Here is a 17,018-nt window from a genome sequence, read left to right as displayed (position 1 = left end):
CCCCTGGGAGGAAAATCTATGATCTGTACGTTCTGTTGATGCTGCATTTGGGGACCTGACAGATCGAGAGTGAGTTTGGACGAGAAAATGGTGAGGATCGAATGAACGCAGGTCGAATTGGTTGCATCTGTGGATCATTTTGTACGGCACTCAGGGTGAGCACTTCTGAGGCCTGCAGGCCGCAACAAGAGCAAAATCCCTGAGAATTGGCTAGGGCTTACACCAGGGACGCTGGTACCGGAGAGCCAAGCTCGTTGACATTTGTGTGTAATTACAACAGCAGGTATAGCCCTGTTTACTTGCCAGTTAATTATTACACGTTTTCACTTACTTTGTGCTCGGATAACATAGCGTTTTATAGTTTATGCCAGATATAACGTAGGATGAGGATTTAAAAAGAAAATAAGGACACGCACTAAGATTGTGTTTCTCTTAGAGTTTTTCCCTACGTGGCTGAAAGATAAGGAAACAAGACAAAAATGAAGGTAGCCTGGAAATTTGAGTGACTCGAAAGCTATTTTTGAGTTACATTACACACGATGACTCACTTACTGCCCAGGGGAAAATAAATAAAAGGCGAGGGCCTCCATTTAGGAGAAGGGCAACTCAGCATGTATCTGTGTTTCTATCAGGAAAAATGAAATCACTTAACATGGCTATCGCGACTGAATTAAAATAGATGGCTGCTTTGTCATTCAATAATGTGATTTGAAATTATGCCAGTTAAAAAAGAGAGAGAATTAAAGAAGTGCCAATGCAGCCTGTGCTAGGATTTCATGTGAATACTAAGTATAACAAATGATTTGGTTTTAGACTTCATTTTCTCATGCAGACGCCCTCCATCATTTCAAGAAGGAAGTTTACTGAATTAAATTAGAGCTAATTTCCGGTTATAAGTTAGATGCTTCTCTTCTATTGATAGTATTGAAAGGCCCTGAGCTCTAGGACCTAGTTAGAAATTCTGAACTGTGATCTTGGACTCCACAGCTCTGTATGAAGAATAAATATCCATATTAGGTGAAGGTCCCTTGGTTTGGAAAACCTGTTCTAAATGCTTTGTTTTTTTCTTAGGAAGCCTGTCTCTGCTTGTTTGTCATTTAATGTCACTCTGAATAGGCTCTGTCAGAGTCATTTATTTCATATAAGATTCTGAAATGTAGTTATAAATCCATATCGGATATCCCGTGGACCAGGAGATAATAAAGGATGGGAAAGTTGGAACAGTGATTTTAAGTTAAGAGAATAGTACCTTCGTTTATTTTAATTAGGATAGGCTGAGGCTGTCCAGGGCTTCCTTCAATGCTCCCTGCTAAAGGGAGCATTAAATATGTTTATTGATAGGGAAACACACGTCCCCAAGAAAGACCACGGTTATAGCTTTTGATACAGAAGATTCATCAAGCTACTACCTCAATGCTATGGGCTGCGGCAGTAACCTTGATATCAAAAGTGTCCTTTTCTTGGTTGCTGTGCCATGAATGAAATGGAAACGTTCATCAATTTTAAGCTCCGCTTATTCCTGCCACTTTCTTTTCTTCGTTTGCCTTTTCTTCCGGCAAACAAGTAGTGGCTTAACACGTGCTAGGCAGGCGCTGCGCTGACCACGTGGCCAGGTCAGCAGGATAAACAGAGGCTGCTCTCCACCAGCCTGGGTCTGGAGAAGGAAGAGGCATGGGGTTAGTGGCAGCACCGCTGGCTCGGGCTGTGCTGGCGATATTAATGCTTTGGGGACCCAGAGAAGTGTGTGTGGGAGACGGCAAGGGAGGGGTGCATCGCAGGAGCCTCCGATCTTCCCCACAAACGGACTCCACTTTCTTGTGATTCAAAGATACCAAGGAGTGATTTAAAGTAGATAATAATGGAAGAGGTTGTAAATGCCCAGAGTGCTTCCTACACTTATGTTCTTCATCACAAAGAAAGTGACTCAAGGAGCCGTTATTCCAGCAGCCCTGCTCATGCAGACATTTCTGCTCAGGACCTGGGGGGTCGCCTGTGTGGTCCTGGGAGCAGGTCGGCTAGATCTCAGGGTCCATCGTGCCCCCCGCTCCACCCTACTTCCAGCATCAGGTCATAGCTCTGTAAATTGCTCCTTCAGGTTAAAGCCCTTGATAAATGGTGGCGGAGCCTTTGAATTCCCCTCAAATCTGATTATGTTGTAATATCCTGCCGTCAAGTCCTTCCACTTCTATAGAGTGATTTCGTGTCTAGTGGAGTGATACATTTCCAAGGAAAAATATTTCATTTTAAATCAGTTAAATTGTATGTGTAACCTCACAGTTCCCAGAGAGGGACCAAAATATTTATTTCTGATTCTGGAAATGTTCATCTTGTGCTTTGCACCGGCGGGATTTAGGAAGTCGGTCCCTCCCACCCCCGTACGGATGAGTCAGAAGCCCCCGTTTGGATTCCTTCATGTCTCCCTCCCCCCGTTTGCTGGGGCTGCAGTGACTCAAAGCGGGAGAGCCCCGCCGATGACCGTGTCTCAGACCTCAGCTTCGCCTCCACGACACCCTGCTTCCAACAACCAGTGAGACACGGAGGGTGGGGACCGCATATCACACACAGCACTGCCTTCTGTCCTTTGTTCTTACCCCACTCAAGACCACCACAGACGTTCACTTTACCCCGATTTCACCGGGACACAACATTGAGGGGGCATAGGCTGCTCGTGGGGTGTCTCCTGAGCTTTATATAACATCTCTGATGACCTCTGGGACCCCTCATTGCACATCCCTAGGAGATGACCCAAAGATGGACTGTGCAAGCAGCAAAAGCAAGTTGCAAATATAGCATGATCCCACTTTTGTTTTAAAAGAAGTCTGTATGCATATATTAAATGCATTTATATAAAATTAAATATATTAAAATTAAATATATTTAAATTAAATATATTTAAATTAAATACATTAAATGCATATATTTATGTATGTGAGCCAAGTGGTTAAGTGAGCACCACTGGGCGATGAGTGTGTGTTGGGGTCCTGTTGGGGAGCATGCTCGTACTTTAAAAAGACTATTGTATATTCGAATTTTACTCTCACAGTAATGGTATACAAAAAGAGAATCAAGGGCTTCCCTGGTGGCGCAGTGGTGAAGAACCCGCCTGCCAATGCAGGGGACACGGGTTCGAGCCCTGGTCTGGGAAGATCCCACGTGCCGCGGAGCAACTAAGCCCGTGCGCCACAACTACTGAAGCCCGGTTGCCACAACTACTGAAACCCACACGCCTAGAGCCCGTGCTCCACGACGAGCGGAGCCACCACAATGAGAAGCCCGCACACCACATCGAAGAGTAGCCCCCGCTCGCTGCAACTAGAGAAAGCCCACGCGCAGCAACGAAGACCCAACACAACCAATAATTAAATAAATAAATAAATAATAAAAATTAAATTAAAAAAAAAAGAGAGAGAGAGAGAATCAAGACTTTTTAAAGGAACAAACCCCAAAACACTCATCGGAAAGGATGGGGGTCTCTCTGTTAGTGTACGTATTAGTTAAAAGTCCTGCCCCTGGAAGCAGGCTGCCCATGTTCAACTGGGATGGACACTTAACCTTTCTGTGCCTCAGTTTTTTTGTCTGTAAAGTGGGAATAATAATAGCAGCTATCTCAGAGTTATCCTAGTGAAGATTAACAATGCATGTAAAGTGGTCAGAGCCGTGCCTGGCACTCAGTAATAAGAACTGAGGCTCTGATCGTTACCGTTACTAACACACCTTCACCTGGGTGGCCTTCTCTGTGTGCAGTGTTGACATGCTGTGTAAGTCCAAGATACCTGGGTGAACAGAGTTTACACTAACAAATCTCCAGAGTGAAAAATATCTTCATCAAAAGGCTATTATTTAGTGGTAATATTTTTTAAAGTGCTACAGTACTTTTCATATTTAGGTTAGAGCTGCAGGTAGTTAATTATAGGTTCTGACCTGGAGGCTTAAATAGTGTACCCACCATAAATGGAAATAGGTGAGATGCTCATCCATCGTTTCTTGCTGCCATTTTCCAGGATTCTGAAGGAGTTGAAATCATGTTAGGAGTATGTGCAAGTGGTTTGTTGATATATCGTGACCGACTACGCATCAACAGGTTTGCCTGGCCAAAGGTTCTAAAGATTTCATACAAACGGAACAACTTTTACATTAAGATCCGGCCGGGAGAGGTAAGTAGACCCCAATTTGCATGTACGTTGAGAAGAAAGTTACCAAAGAGCAAACAAAAATTTAAGTTACCTGCTCACACGTTCTGAACATGGCAGGACATAATGAGTTATAGCTAAACGCCCAAGAGAACTTATTGTAGGTTTGTCCAATAAACAGTAATAAGGTATTCTCTTCTTTTTTATTCTGTTGTTCTAGTTTTTCCCCACTGCATACATTAATTGAAAGGCTTTTCTTTTTACATATTTCAGTGGAAAATCAAGATTCATGAATAATGTTTTGTATTTTTCAAGCTGCGGTATAAAAGAAACTCTTAGTTGCTAAACCTCTTTGTGAATGAAGAATAGATTTCTTCCCATCGGTCCTGTTGTTCTGTCTCCGTGTCCCCTCTCTTGTCCTCCAAATCTGATAGTACCCTAAAGGGAATAGCTTAGAGGTAACATGCATCAAAGTATAAGAAAGATTAGAACAAGTGACACCGGGTATAAATTATGCAAGTTCTGTAGCCTAATGAAATATCTCCCTTTTGTTTTTCAATCAGAGAGGCTAATGAAAGAATCAGAATTGTTAATTAATCCTTGGTCCTTAGGCAGAAGCATCCATCCATGGTCAACTTATGTCCTCCTTAGTGGTTTGACATAATATCTAGTAAATATCTGCTGTTTTCTCATAATAGATAATAAGTATGTCCAAGTTCTAATTAGTATAGTTAATATAATGGAGGCAGTTGAAGCTCTAAGACTGCAGCTCATTTAGTTTCTGAACATTTTCTGGTACAATATAGAATTATCTCCTGTCTTCAAAATTAACCTCACCACTGGTGGAAAACACAATTTAAAAATCACTGTACGGAATATAATGTACAGCATGGTGACTGTAGTTCATAACACCGTATTGTGTATTTGAAGTCGCTAAGAGAGTAGATCTTAAAAGTTCTCACATAAGAAAAAAAATTTGTAACTTTGCGTGGTAATAGATATTAACTAGCCTCATTGTGGTGGTCATTTCACAAAATATACAAACATCAAAGCATTATGTTGTACATCCGAAACTAATATAATGCTATATGTCAGTTATATCTCAGTACAAAAAAAGTTTAAAGAATAAGACTATAAAGTAAGCAATCGTGTTTAACGTAAATATAAAATCAAACCTGTCTATGAAGACTGAAATAATCTACGAGCTTTTCATATAAATATCTGAAATTAAAGTCATGTTTTAATATTTCCTAACGATTGCATGTTAAACTTATAACCAAGATATGTTTGATTTATGAAACATTAAGTGAGCATCTGTATATTGCCAAGCACTGTGTTGGGCATTGAGAATAGAAAGGTAAATACGACCTTGTTGCTGTCCTATAGGGAGTTTCTGTTTAGCAGAGAAGACTCACACACTTGAAATTACAGCATCACGATGCAAGTGTGATAATGTTCCGTAGACGTGAAAGGAGCGTAGGTGTTGTGAGGGGCCAGAAGGGGAAGTTGGAGCAGTGCATCATGAGACCATAGTGAGCCATGGGAACTTTAAACTGGGATGTGACATACTCGATGGATATTTTGGGATGAAATTCAGCAACTTAGTAATGTGATGTGATAGGACCCAAACTAGGGCAGAGGCTGTGGGAATAGAATGGAAGAAGCACATTTGAGAGAGAGGTTTCAGGGGCAGAACCAGTAGGTCCTGGAGACAGGATGGGGGAAGGATCAAAAGAGGAAAGAAGAGAGTCCAGGATAATCAGAGGGTTTTGGGTTTGCATGAGCGAAGTCAATGGTGATGCTATTACTAGAGAGAAAAAGGGAGAATTTCAGACAAAAAGACTGAAATTCCTTTTGGGACAGATTTTTGGAGGGGTGATCCTTGCATAGTAAGAAATACAAGATTTAAACAGTGTCATCAGCTGTATAATACATTTTATTCAAAGCCTTAGGCCTGGAAGAAATTACCAAGAACAAGGAAGTTAGAGGGGGAAAAAACCCTAAAACACAAACTCTGGATAATACCACTTTTTGAGGGAGGGGTAGGCAGAAAAGGACCAGAGGCAGATGAGGAAAAACAGCCAGAGAAGAGAAGAAGGGCCAGAAACAGTCATGGATGATAAATAAGGAAGATGAGATTCAGGGAACCTGGTTCACCAGCAGTGCCAGACGGGACAGAGGAGGCGCTCGGATGAGAACTAAGGAAAGTGCGTTGAACTTGACAACCAGGTCTTGTCGCGGCAGTAGGGGTTCAGGAAAGAGTTAGAGCCCCCGGCGGGTAGCAGCAAGGCAAGGAGTGAAGTAGCAGCGGCTTCCCTTCCTGACACTTAGCAGTGATTCTGGTTCCGCAGAAACACGCTCAGAGGAAGTCGTTTCTCCCCCCTTCTTTACAACCATATTCATAGGCTGAGAAGAATGAGTGAGAAGGAATTACTGGTGGCACGAAGGCTCTGAAGCGGTTGGAAGAAGTGGATACAGAGCACAGAGACAGAGAGAGATAAACGTTCAAAAAGTGCTGGCATCTCTCTCATCCTTGTGCTGAGCAGGACAGAGCAGTAAGGGAATCTTCCCGGCTTCCCGCTTCTTCCGGGAAGAGCTAGCTGACTCTGCTGTAAAACCCCTGGCCTTAGCATGGCGTGTCGTCCATGTGAGATGCAGGATGCATAAATGGAGGATGGTTTAGTCAAGGTCCCTTCCTCTGGCTTGTCGGTTGACTGGGTCCATTGGACAGGGGTGAGTTTCATGACCGTCCCTGGACAGGAACGTCAGAGAGAGGGAGAAAATGGGGAAGGCAACTGCATTTAGAGCCACCCGTGATGTATTTCCCCTTCTCCTCCTGGCCAGTCCCACTCAATGAACAAGAAACAGAGGTCCAGAATAGCTAAAGTTCACATACCTCGCACAGGACCCCTCCCCTTGGTTCTTTGCCACATAAATTACTTTTGCTATCAATTATACCAGTAGTCTGGGGGGGTTTGAGCTCTTTTGGGAAGCCTTTTACTGTTTAAGATGATTGCCCTCCGGTGGCCTGATGTATCCTGTCTTCAGAAAATAAAAAAAGTTTATTGAGTATCTGCCATAGTAATATTAAAATATCTTACTCAGGAAGTTAGCTATCTCACCCTGAAAAAGCAAACGGCTGATGGAGTATCATCTGAACTCTACATGCTGAAAAATATGAAAATGTGTTCTCCCAATCCCTGACCTTATTACAGTCAGCCCTCCTTATCCCAGGGTTTTGCATCTGTGGATGCAACCAACTATGGATTGAAAATATTCGGGAAAAAAAATTCTAGAGAGTACCAAAAAGCAAAACTTGAATTTGCTGCATGCAGGCAACTATTTCCGTAGCATTCACATTGTATTTCAACTATTTACCTAGCATTTACATTGTGTTAGGCATTATAAGTAATCTAGAGATGATTTAAAGTATATGGGGAGGGTTGCATAAGTTATATGCATATATAGTATGCTATTTTATGTAAGGGATTTGAGCATCCACAGATTTTGGTATCCACAGGGGTCCTGGAACCAATCCCCTTTGGATACTGAGGGATGACTGTGTATAATATTGAGAGATGTTAGCATTTAACATGATAATCCGTATTAGAATGCACAAATAAAATCAGCAGTATCTGATACCAACTCATCAAATACCTAGGATATGTGCATATTTCTAGACCAGATACAAGGAGAAAATGTCATCCTGAGAATGCTGTAGACTATAAACATTTTATTCATTTCTGTGCGTTCCAGCTGAAGTCATGACGTCAGAGAGAAACTATGAAGATTAGGCTTAGAAATCAGATCAGGACAAACTGGTTTCTGGAAGGAATACAAATTTTCTTCTTTTTTTGCATTTAGTTTTCATAAGATTCATCCTTGTACATGAAACATTTACTACATGCATAATGTGCTTGTACCTGCAGCATTTTAAGGAGATAGATATGAGATTTTTTTTTTAATGAGTGAATGTGTATAGCATGAAATCTGTGTATAGCAATTGATTTAGGGAGCAAAGAAAAAATTTGTGGGTGGTATTTTGACTTTGTATATTATTTGCTTTCATGTTATTTATGATTCCAAACTTCACTTTCCTCTTCAATATGTCTTTTAAATTTAGTTTGAACAATTTGAAAGCACCATCGGGTTTAAGCTGCCCAACCATAGAGCGGCCAAGCGTTTATGGAAAGTGTGTGTAGAGCACCATACATTTTTCAGGTGGGTAGAGGTCATTTTGGTTTTTCCTAAGGAAGAATTAGAATGATTGGAATCACCTACACTGAAAAAAGGTTGTTGGAAAGAAGAATGTGACCACAAGATCCCTTTCTATTCCTTCAAGTTTGTTGCCGCCAGATTTCTTGATAAATCCTAAAAGAACTTCTGACTGAATTCGAAGGATTTTCCTTAATTTGTCGGATACTTATCTGTCTCATCTCCCCTTCATTATCTTTAGTAGTTTTTCATTATTTTTCTAGAACATCCACTTCAGGTGCCCAATCCATTCCTTACTCTTTCAGTAGCTTTTCAATACCATGCACCCCTTTGCCCACATACAGTAAGTACTAAAGCCCTCAGATTTGTGTCTACAAAGTAGTAGATTATCACTGTTCTTCACTAACATCACCTACTTCATTGCTCTCTGGGTCTGTAGAACCACAGACTCTCCAGTTCCATAGGATGTTCAAATTCATCTAGTCCAACTCCACCCTTGTTTTGCTTCTAGCCTCTCTACAACATCCCTAGTTGATATACACTGTGTGAAGTGATTTTTTTTTTCCTTATAAAATCAGGTTCACTGAATGGCAGGTTAGGAGTTCAACCTTGAGTACACAAAGCACTTTACCTTTCAGAACAGAGTGATAAGTTAGCATTCTTAGTATGTGGCTTAATAGTCTTGCTGATGTTTTTCCTTTAATATCTCCAGACTGTTGTTACCAGAAGCACCTCCAAAGAAGTTCCTTACCTTGGGTTCCAAGTTTCGTTACAGTGGCAGGACACAAGCCCAAACCAGAAGAGCTAGTGCATTGATAGACCGCCCAGCCCCTTACTTCGAACGTTCGTCCAGCAAACGTTATACCATGTCTCGCAGCTTGGATGGAGGTAGGCACTGCTCCCCTTAATGATCGCTAGTGGCTACCGAGCCACGTGAAACCATCGTGAGCCTTTGATGGACGTAGGTGCTCTGGGATAGCATGAAAGGAAGAGCACTTGTTGGTCTTCGGCTTGAGTGGCGAATTTTACCCAACCCCCAAAAAAGGTGCCTGTGTGAGTCTAATGTCTGTTCTTGGTGGGTTTATATAAAATCACACAAAAGAATGGCACTTGGGGAATGAAGTAGCTTTCAGAAGCTGGTACCCTGAATTTGGAGAAGGATGCTCTCATTCTAAATAAATACGGTAATCACATACTTATAAGTAATTTGTTTCTCTTTTCAGTAGATGGTAAATGATTATCAGGTTTGTTTTAGATGATGTGTTTCCGAAAGAAAACTGTGCATTAGATTTGTCTCTGTTTCTTTAAAAATGTTATGAATAAAACGTGACTTTTATCAGTCAGTGAATAATAGCTGATAGAAAGGATGGCATTCAAATAACAGAGCAAAGGGCTCTAAGGAGATTGTCCTGGTTAATATTAATTACTACACCAGATGGGCTGGGAAAGCGTTGCTGTGTAAATATTCTCTACCGTTAAGTCAGATGTGTGAGTACCACAGGGAGAGAGTCACTGAATCACTTAAGTAGCATTTTTAAGGCATCATAATGAGTTTTTAGCAGGCGTTTGTCTTGTGGAGCAGTTTTCTGTGGCTGTCCAGAGTTACATGCAGATGTGCTTTCTGCTCCAAGACATGGCAGCTGTAGGAAAGTCGGAACCTCTGTATCCGTAGATGTGAAACCCACAGACACCGAGGGCCAACTGTATTCATTGTACTACGTACACCATTTTGTATAAGGGACTTGAGCATCCGTGGATTTTGGTTATCCACAGGGGTCCCAGAACCATTCCCCCCCAGACACCAGGGGACGACTGTGGCCAGACCTCTGCCTCCTAATCCAGAGCACCTTGGGGGTGAGATGTGTTATAGGAGACTTATCCTGGGCACATAAAAAGAGAAGTTTCTAGCATGTGTATACAATTTTAATAATAAGCAAAAGCATAAATAGAAACAAATAAAAGTTACAGGTGCCTGGTATCACCTCCCTCCTGACCTTTTTTGCTGCCCACTCACCATGGAGTATCAGTTCTTCCTTCCATTTCGCCAAACCCCGATGTGGCTTGTAGAGGAGCGAACTCCCTGGATCCCCTGACTTAGAAGACTTTACTGTCCCAAAGGGATACTTAGAGGAAGTAAAAATTGTGTTATTAGTGCTGTATCGTTATTATAAATTAGCGAAGTGGGAAGAATGCTCACCTAGCGTAGGTAAGTTCAGACCGGTGTCCAGACCGTCTGTCTGTACAGCAGTGAGTGGATGATGTAGTGTCTGCAGGTCCCAGCTTTAGTCGTCATCTGTAAGGCGGGATCAAGGCCTCCTCTGACAGGTTGTTGCGAAGAGTGAATAAGATGTAGGTGAAAGCAGTCTTGTTACAGATGTAGTCATTAATGATCTCAGTAGGTATATTGATAATCATTCTTTAGGCTTTTGTGAGCTGGCCTAGGAAGTCAGTCTTAACCATTCTCTACCTTCTGTAACAATGTCCCGTTTTTAGAATCTCTGAGAGCCAAACTTTTGGGAAAAACTGTTTATTAGGACCATTTTGAGTCAGATTAAGGTACTGAAAAATTCACATTGACAGTGACACTTTATTTTGGCGGTGCCTCATCTCCTCTTCCTGGAGGAGTCTGTGTAAACTAGTGTGTGTTCTCTAAGTCAGTGTTGGAGGAACTTGTGTAGAATCACAGCTTTTTTCCCCTGAATGTCATCCACTCTGTCCTGCGATGTGAACCCAAGGGGACACATTTGTTGTGAATGTTGTTTTCCCTGTGATCTTCTGTGTGATAATGATTGCTGAGAAGACAGAAGACAATTGTGAAATCAATGTACTAATTCCATGCTGTCTCTCTCTCCCTGCCCAAAAGTGATGTTAGTATGTGTTGTCTCTCACTCTCTGGGGTCCTGCCAATTCTCGTATGTTTTCTGTGCTGCTGCTCGGGGGGGCCATGGCTGCATGTTGGAATAGAAACTGCTTTTTGCAAGGTTGCATCTTCTGTTAGAACAGCCTAACAAGCCTTTTAGGAAACTGTGTCTCATATGAGCTTCTTCATCATCAGTAAGAGATGTAAAATATCTTAGTGAAGGTATTTTAGTAAAATGGTTTACTATTCAAAGGATTTCAGAGTTTTTTCTTACATTTATGTTTTAAACTTCCTAAAATATGAAAGCAGATTAAATTTTGCCTATGATTTGAAAAGCAGCCTTTCTAAATTTCAGTAAATTTTATGGTACCTAAAACCTAAAAGAATGAGTACCAAATTTCAAAAATCTAACTAAATTAAGCATCTCTTTCACTAAGACATTTTAGCTGGGACGAAAGGCTGGGTGTTACATCTCTTACGTTTGCGTGCTTTGCACTTGCATGAATTTCATTAGCAACGTTTGTCTTGTTTTCCCAAAATACTGGAGATGAATGAATGTATGCATATCGTGGTAGTCTTTTTAAAGCACAGTAGAAGTTAAAACATTTCTGCACTTCAGTTGAACAGAGTTGCCATCTGAATTCTATAATCTCTGCCCAGATGGTTACTTTTCATAATTACTTATGTAGCTTTTATATTGTAGAAGTGATAGACTTTCCAAGCACTAACAGTAGTAGTAATAGTAATAATAATAAAAAAGCATTTCAGTGCTCCCTAATGAGGGGCACTTCCAAAGCTCTGTTTAAAGTCAAGTGCACTAGGGCAGTTGTCTGTCTGCTGTTAGTTGTGGAACTTGCCCCAAGTGTCTGGTGCTGGTGCCCCGCCAGTTATTCTGTGGGTAACAGCCTCGGTGGCCACTCAGCACCCCCATCCTGCCGCTCACCTCCACCCTCACACACGTCCTCACCAGAGAGCCTGAGAGTGGATGGAAATTATTCTGGCGGCTTTGAGAGATGAGCATTGAAATCACGCTTAAACGCATTTATGGGTGACATAGAAAGATGAATCTGTGGCGTTGCTTAGATGAGAGTACCTGCAGGGCTGACCTGTCTTTTGAAGAGAAACCTGGTATTTTATGGGGGTATTTTTTTCTGTAATGGGAGCAATCGGTGGCGTCCGTCTGTCTTCTGACTTAACTATTTTGGTCTTTATTTCTCCAATTGTATTTGCTTTTAGCATCAGTGAATGAAAACCATGAAATATACATGAAGGATTCTGTGTCTGCTGCAGAGGTTGGTACTGGCCAGTACATAACAACAAAGGGCATCTCTCAGACCAACTTGATCACCACTGTGACTCCGGAGAAAAAGCCAGAGGAGGAGCGGGACGAGGAAGAGGACAGACGGCAAAAGGGCGAGGAAGCCACACCAGTCGCTGCCGTACGGCCCGAGGGAAAGGTACATCTCCCCGCTGTCTCCCCGACCTGTGCACTCTCTAAAGAACTCCTGAATGAGACTGAGGACGTAAGCCAGGAATGTGAATAAGACTTAGGCTAATTCATATCTCAGCATTAGTCACCTTCATGTTGTCAATTTTTAAATTAGTTATGTCCTCTGTCAACACTTTTCCTCTGCAAAAGCCCTTTCTAACTTTCGGGAAATTCTTATTGAACAACTCAGGTGCTACGTGAGACTTTCAACAGCTGTCCTGTCTGTAGATCTTAAAAATACGTTTGGTAGTGAATTACACTTTTCTGTTTGGGCTCACAATTCGGAACTGTCACTAAAGCTGTTTTCTTTGTTTCTGGCCCCATCCTCCTACCCAGGGCTGTGTATTTGTCTAGATGCACAGTAATTGCTTTGCCCTTCTTCTGACTGCAGGTAGCTGAGTGACCACAGCCTGCGTACTTATACGCTGTTTCCACTGTTTCTCTCTCTCAGTCTTATCATCTTAACCTAATCATCAAAGTAGCCAGTGGATGTGTTTTGGAAAAGGGATATTAAGGCCGAAGGTTGCAAGGGAAGACGGAGGGCTAACTTGGCAGTAATTTCTCCAGGGTGTTTTATTCATTGAACTTGGTCACTTCATTTCATCCAAAAGTCAATTTATTTTTAAATATTATGTTTATTTCTGGAGGTCCATCACTATAAAGCAACTTTTCAGGAAAATGAAAGTCAAAAAACATGTAGACAACCTGCTTCTGGTTCAGGGTTTTGTATGTCACAGAGCAGCTCCCTAAAAGTCAAAGAACACACTGGGAGGTTTATACATAATAATAATGGAAAAACAAGAGTGGGTCTTGGAATGTACAGAGTACAGAGTGAAAGGAAACAGCAGAATAAAAATGCCGTATAACTTAGAGGTTATGCTAAAACTTAGGTAAATTTGATTCAAAAGTGCTCTTTCGCACATGGGCTCTTCAAATGCAGGGTACAGGGCAGAGAATCAGCTGGGACTCTAGAAAAATGCTCCTTTGGATAAGAATTTAACAGTGACCTCTAAATGGGCAGATTGGCAAACGTATCATCGTTCTGTTTATGTTAGACTATCCCAATGACCCAATCCATCATCCTTTTTTAGGGTAATGGAAGGATATTTGGATCACTTTTGCTGTTAAAATGCACTTTGTTCTGAATTTTGTTTTTACACTCTTCAGTTAAGGCGGGTTCTAACTAGGTCACGATCAGAAGATGATATCCTTGAAAAGCCAATGTGTCCCATGATTTCTGGAAGTCGCCCAGGCCAAAACTCCATTCTGAGGGATGTGTAAATATGATTAAGTGCCCCATAAAAGTAAATGACTTGTCGTTTTCTCCAAAAACGATCCAGTCCCACTTTGTTTGATTTTAAAAGATCAGTGATTTGTTTACATGAGATGGAGCCCTAAGCCAGCATCACTTGGTGCCATTTATGCCATGCGAGACTAGAAAGACCAAGAAGACTGTGCTCTTAGAGTCGGAGCCTCTGAGACGCCAGCACTGTGACCCTGATGCCTTCTGAGAGGCCGTGGCCGAGGCCTTGTGCTGAAGGAGCTGAAGGGCGTCTACATCTCCCCCACTGCAAAGCTGTCTTTAAAAACCACTCTAGGGCTTCCCTGGTGGCACAGTGGTTAAGAATCTGCCTGCCAATGCAGGGGACGCGGGTTCAAGCCCTGGTCCGGGAAGATCCCACATGCCGCGGAGCAACTAAACCCGTGCGCTACAACTACTGAGCCTGCACTCTAGAGCCCATGAGCCACAGCTACTGAGCCCGCGTGCCTAGAGCCCGTGCTCTGCAACAAGAGAAGCCACCGCAATGAGAAGCCCACGCACTGCAACTAGAGAAAGCCTGGCGTAACAATGAAGACCCAACACAGCCAAAAAATAAATAAATAAAATTAATTAAAAAAAAAAAAAAAAGCAGCTCTAAAAACCACTTAATCAGCAACATGGAAGATTAAGCCATCATTTCATTCTTCTCTATCTTCAAAAAGTAACGTAGAGGGCGCTCATTTTTTTTTTTTTAATGACATAGCTCTTTTTAAATTTTTATTTATTTATTTATTTATTTATTTTTGACTGTGTTGGGTCTTCATTTCTGTGCGAGGGCTTTCTCTAGTTGCGGCGAGCGGGGGCCACTCTTCATCACGGTGCGCGGGTCTCTCATTATCGTGGCCTCTCTTGTTGCAGAGCACAGGCTCCAGACGCGCAGGGTCAGCAGTTGTGGCTCACGGGCCTAGTTGCTCCGCGGCATGTGGGGTCTTCCCAGACCAGGGCTCGAACCCGTGTCCCCTGCATTGGCAGGCAGATTCTCAACCACTGCGCCACCAGGGAAGCCCGAGGGCGCTCATTTTTTAACCAAGATGAAAATGTATTACTGAAAATAGTTCTTAAGCGACTGGTCCCTAGATTCCTTTGAGAGGAGGTGTGTTTCCCCACTAACGATCACTCCAGGTGACGGGGCAGCCTCCACGGGCAGAAGGCGGCTTCTAACTGGTACATTATCCTCAGCTCAGTGGGATTTGTGCAGGGTCTTGTTTAAGACACAGCGTTTAACGTCAGATGTGAGTATTAGGAAAAGACATACTTGTCTGATACCGAAAAAGAGATACTTCTACATTCTACTAGATCCATGGTATAATTTTATTTGTGCATTTTCTTACCCTCTGTCTCTATATTTACCAAGTCAGGGTTGGATAACCGTCACAAAGCAGGCCAGATAATGTCCATGCTCTCAGGACACTAGGCAGAAACACGCATGTGTGTACACACACAGATACACACACACACACACACACACACACACACACTCGCACGAGGAGAAGTTCAGTCATCTTCAGGCTCCAGGTGACCTTGTCTTGAACTCGGCTGTAGCAGCTTCCACGCTGGCCGTGGGTCCTGTTTGGCATTTGCTTGCCTCTCCCACCCCTCTCGCTCAGCATCCCTCCACCACCTGCAGAGAAAGCTGGCTGTGGTCACGGAGACTGCGGGGACCAGGAAGGGTGTAAAGAACCTTACGTGCCCTGCAGAAGCCTGCATGCCCCTCCCCAGGAGCACTTTTGCGGGGATGCCTGCCTTGATCGTCCCCTTACGGACTCAAACCAGGCAGCTTAAGCCTACCGCTCCTCTAAGAAAAACCGGAAGGTGGGGAAATTGTATCTTTCTATTACTTATGGACCACAAGTAATACAAAGGAAATGCTGATAAACCACATCACAGGAAAACACATTCTTTTTTGCTAGTTAGCTTGTTTGAAACCACTTCTTTAAGCTCCCCCGTGTACATTATGGGTAACGAAGCCAAAATAGGAGTTTTCGAAAGAGCCTCGGTGCTTTATGGAGAGGTAAGGTAGGTGTTCACTGTGGAATTCCCTGATTGGAGCTGCTTACGGGTAGGAGTGGGGTCAGAAACTTCTTGATTTGGAAACCCACCTGCTTTGGCTGTAACTGACTAACCAAGGAAAAGTAATGCTAGAGATTTTGTTTTTAATAATCAAAAATTGGATTCATTGTCATTTTAATCCAACTGAACCCTAGTAACAGATCTGGTAGCTGGAGATTAGGAGAAGTTATTGAAAGTCTTGGTTTTAAGTTATCAGAGAGTTGCATTTGCTCTCAGCATCCTAAAAATTTCTAGAGTTGTTGGTCTAAACAGAAGTTTTGGATCACATGAAACGTAGTCACTGAGATTACCCACAGATATCTTCGGTTCTGATTTTTTTTTTCAAGCCCACCCTATGTTTGACTTGAGGGTCTAATGGGAAAACGATGGCCATTCGTGGCAGCGTTGGCATGCAGCTTGAATACTTTAAAATTCACAAACAACCCTAGTGCTGAAATTCTTGTTTGACGATTTTTTCTCGGTACCCATAAGAAAATTAACTAATTGCAGTTTTCTTTTTGTCCTTTTGCACCTCTGTTCGCTGCTTTCTGTCTCTCTCGCTGTCTCTCTCACATCAGTCACCCGGGCTTGGCACTGACTCATGTCCCCCCTCCCCCCCATCAGCCCGCTCTCCCCCTGCATCTCCCACAGGGCTCCGCAGGAGGTGTAAGGAGAACGGGCACCCCCCGCCGGGGGTCGAGCCGGCCAGAGACCCCGGGCACCTGCACGGGGAGCCCGCCTCGGACTCTGACGGCCGAGGGAAGCCGTGCCTGGGGAACCACGATGTGGCTTTTAGCCACAAACAGCAGCCGGGCCGAGGGACCACCCTGTTTTCCTTCTCCTTGCAGCTCCCCGAGTCCTTCCCCTCTCTTCTGGATGACGATGGCTACCTGTCTTTCCCCAGCCTTTCCGAGAGCAACCTCCTGCCCCAGAGCTTGCAGCATTACCTCCCCA

General features: G+C 43.0%; 1 protein-coding gene across 16 annotated transcripts in view; it reads left to right on the top strand.

Moving 5' to 3' along the window:
• Positions 1-17,018, top strand: part of EPB41L3 (erythrocyte membrane protein band 4.1 like 3) — a 223,416-nt gene that overhangs the window by 182,943 nt on the left and 23,455 nt on the right. For all 16 annotated transcript variants that reach the window (XM_082418611.1, XM_082418610.1, XM_082418609.1 and 13 more), the window contains exons 9-12: positions 4,002-4,154; positions 8,254-8,351; positions 9,058-9,233; positions 12,442-12,662. In XM_082418611.1, coding sequence (XP_082274737.1) covers positions 4,002-4,154; positions 8,254-8,351; positions 9,058-9,233; positions 12,442-12,662 — 648 coding nt within the window. The remainder of the gene's footprint in view (positions 1-4,001; positions 4,155-8,253; positions 8,352-9,057; positions 9,234-12,441; positions 12,663-17,018) is intronic.

Source organism: Balaenoptera physalus (assembly GCF_965194825.1).
Source record: "Balaenoptera physalus genome assembly, chromosome: 12".
Taxonomy (NCBI): Eukaryota; Metazoa; Chordata; class Mammalia; order Artiodactyla; family Balaenopteridae; genus Balaenoptera; species Balaenoptera physalus.
The sequence above is the reverse complement of the archived record's forward strand: the minus strand, read 5'-3'. Positions and strand labels throughout refer to the sequence as shown.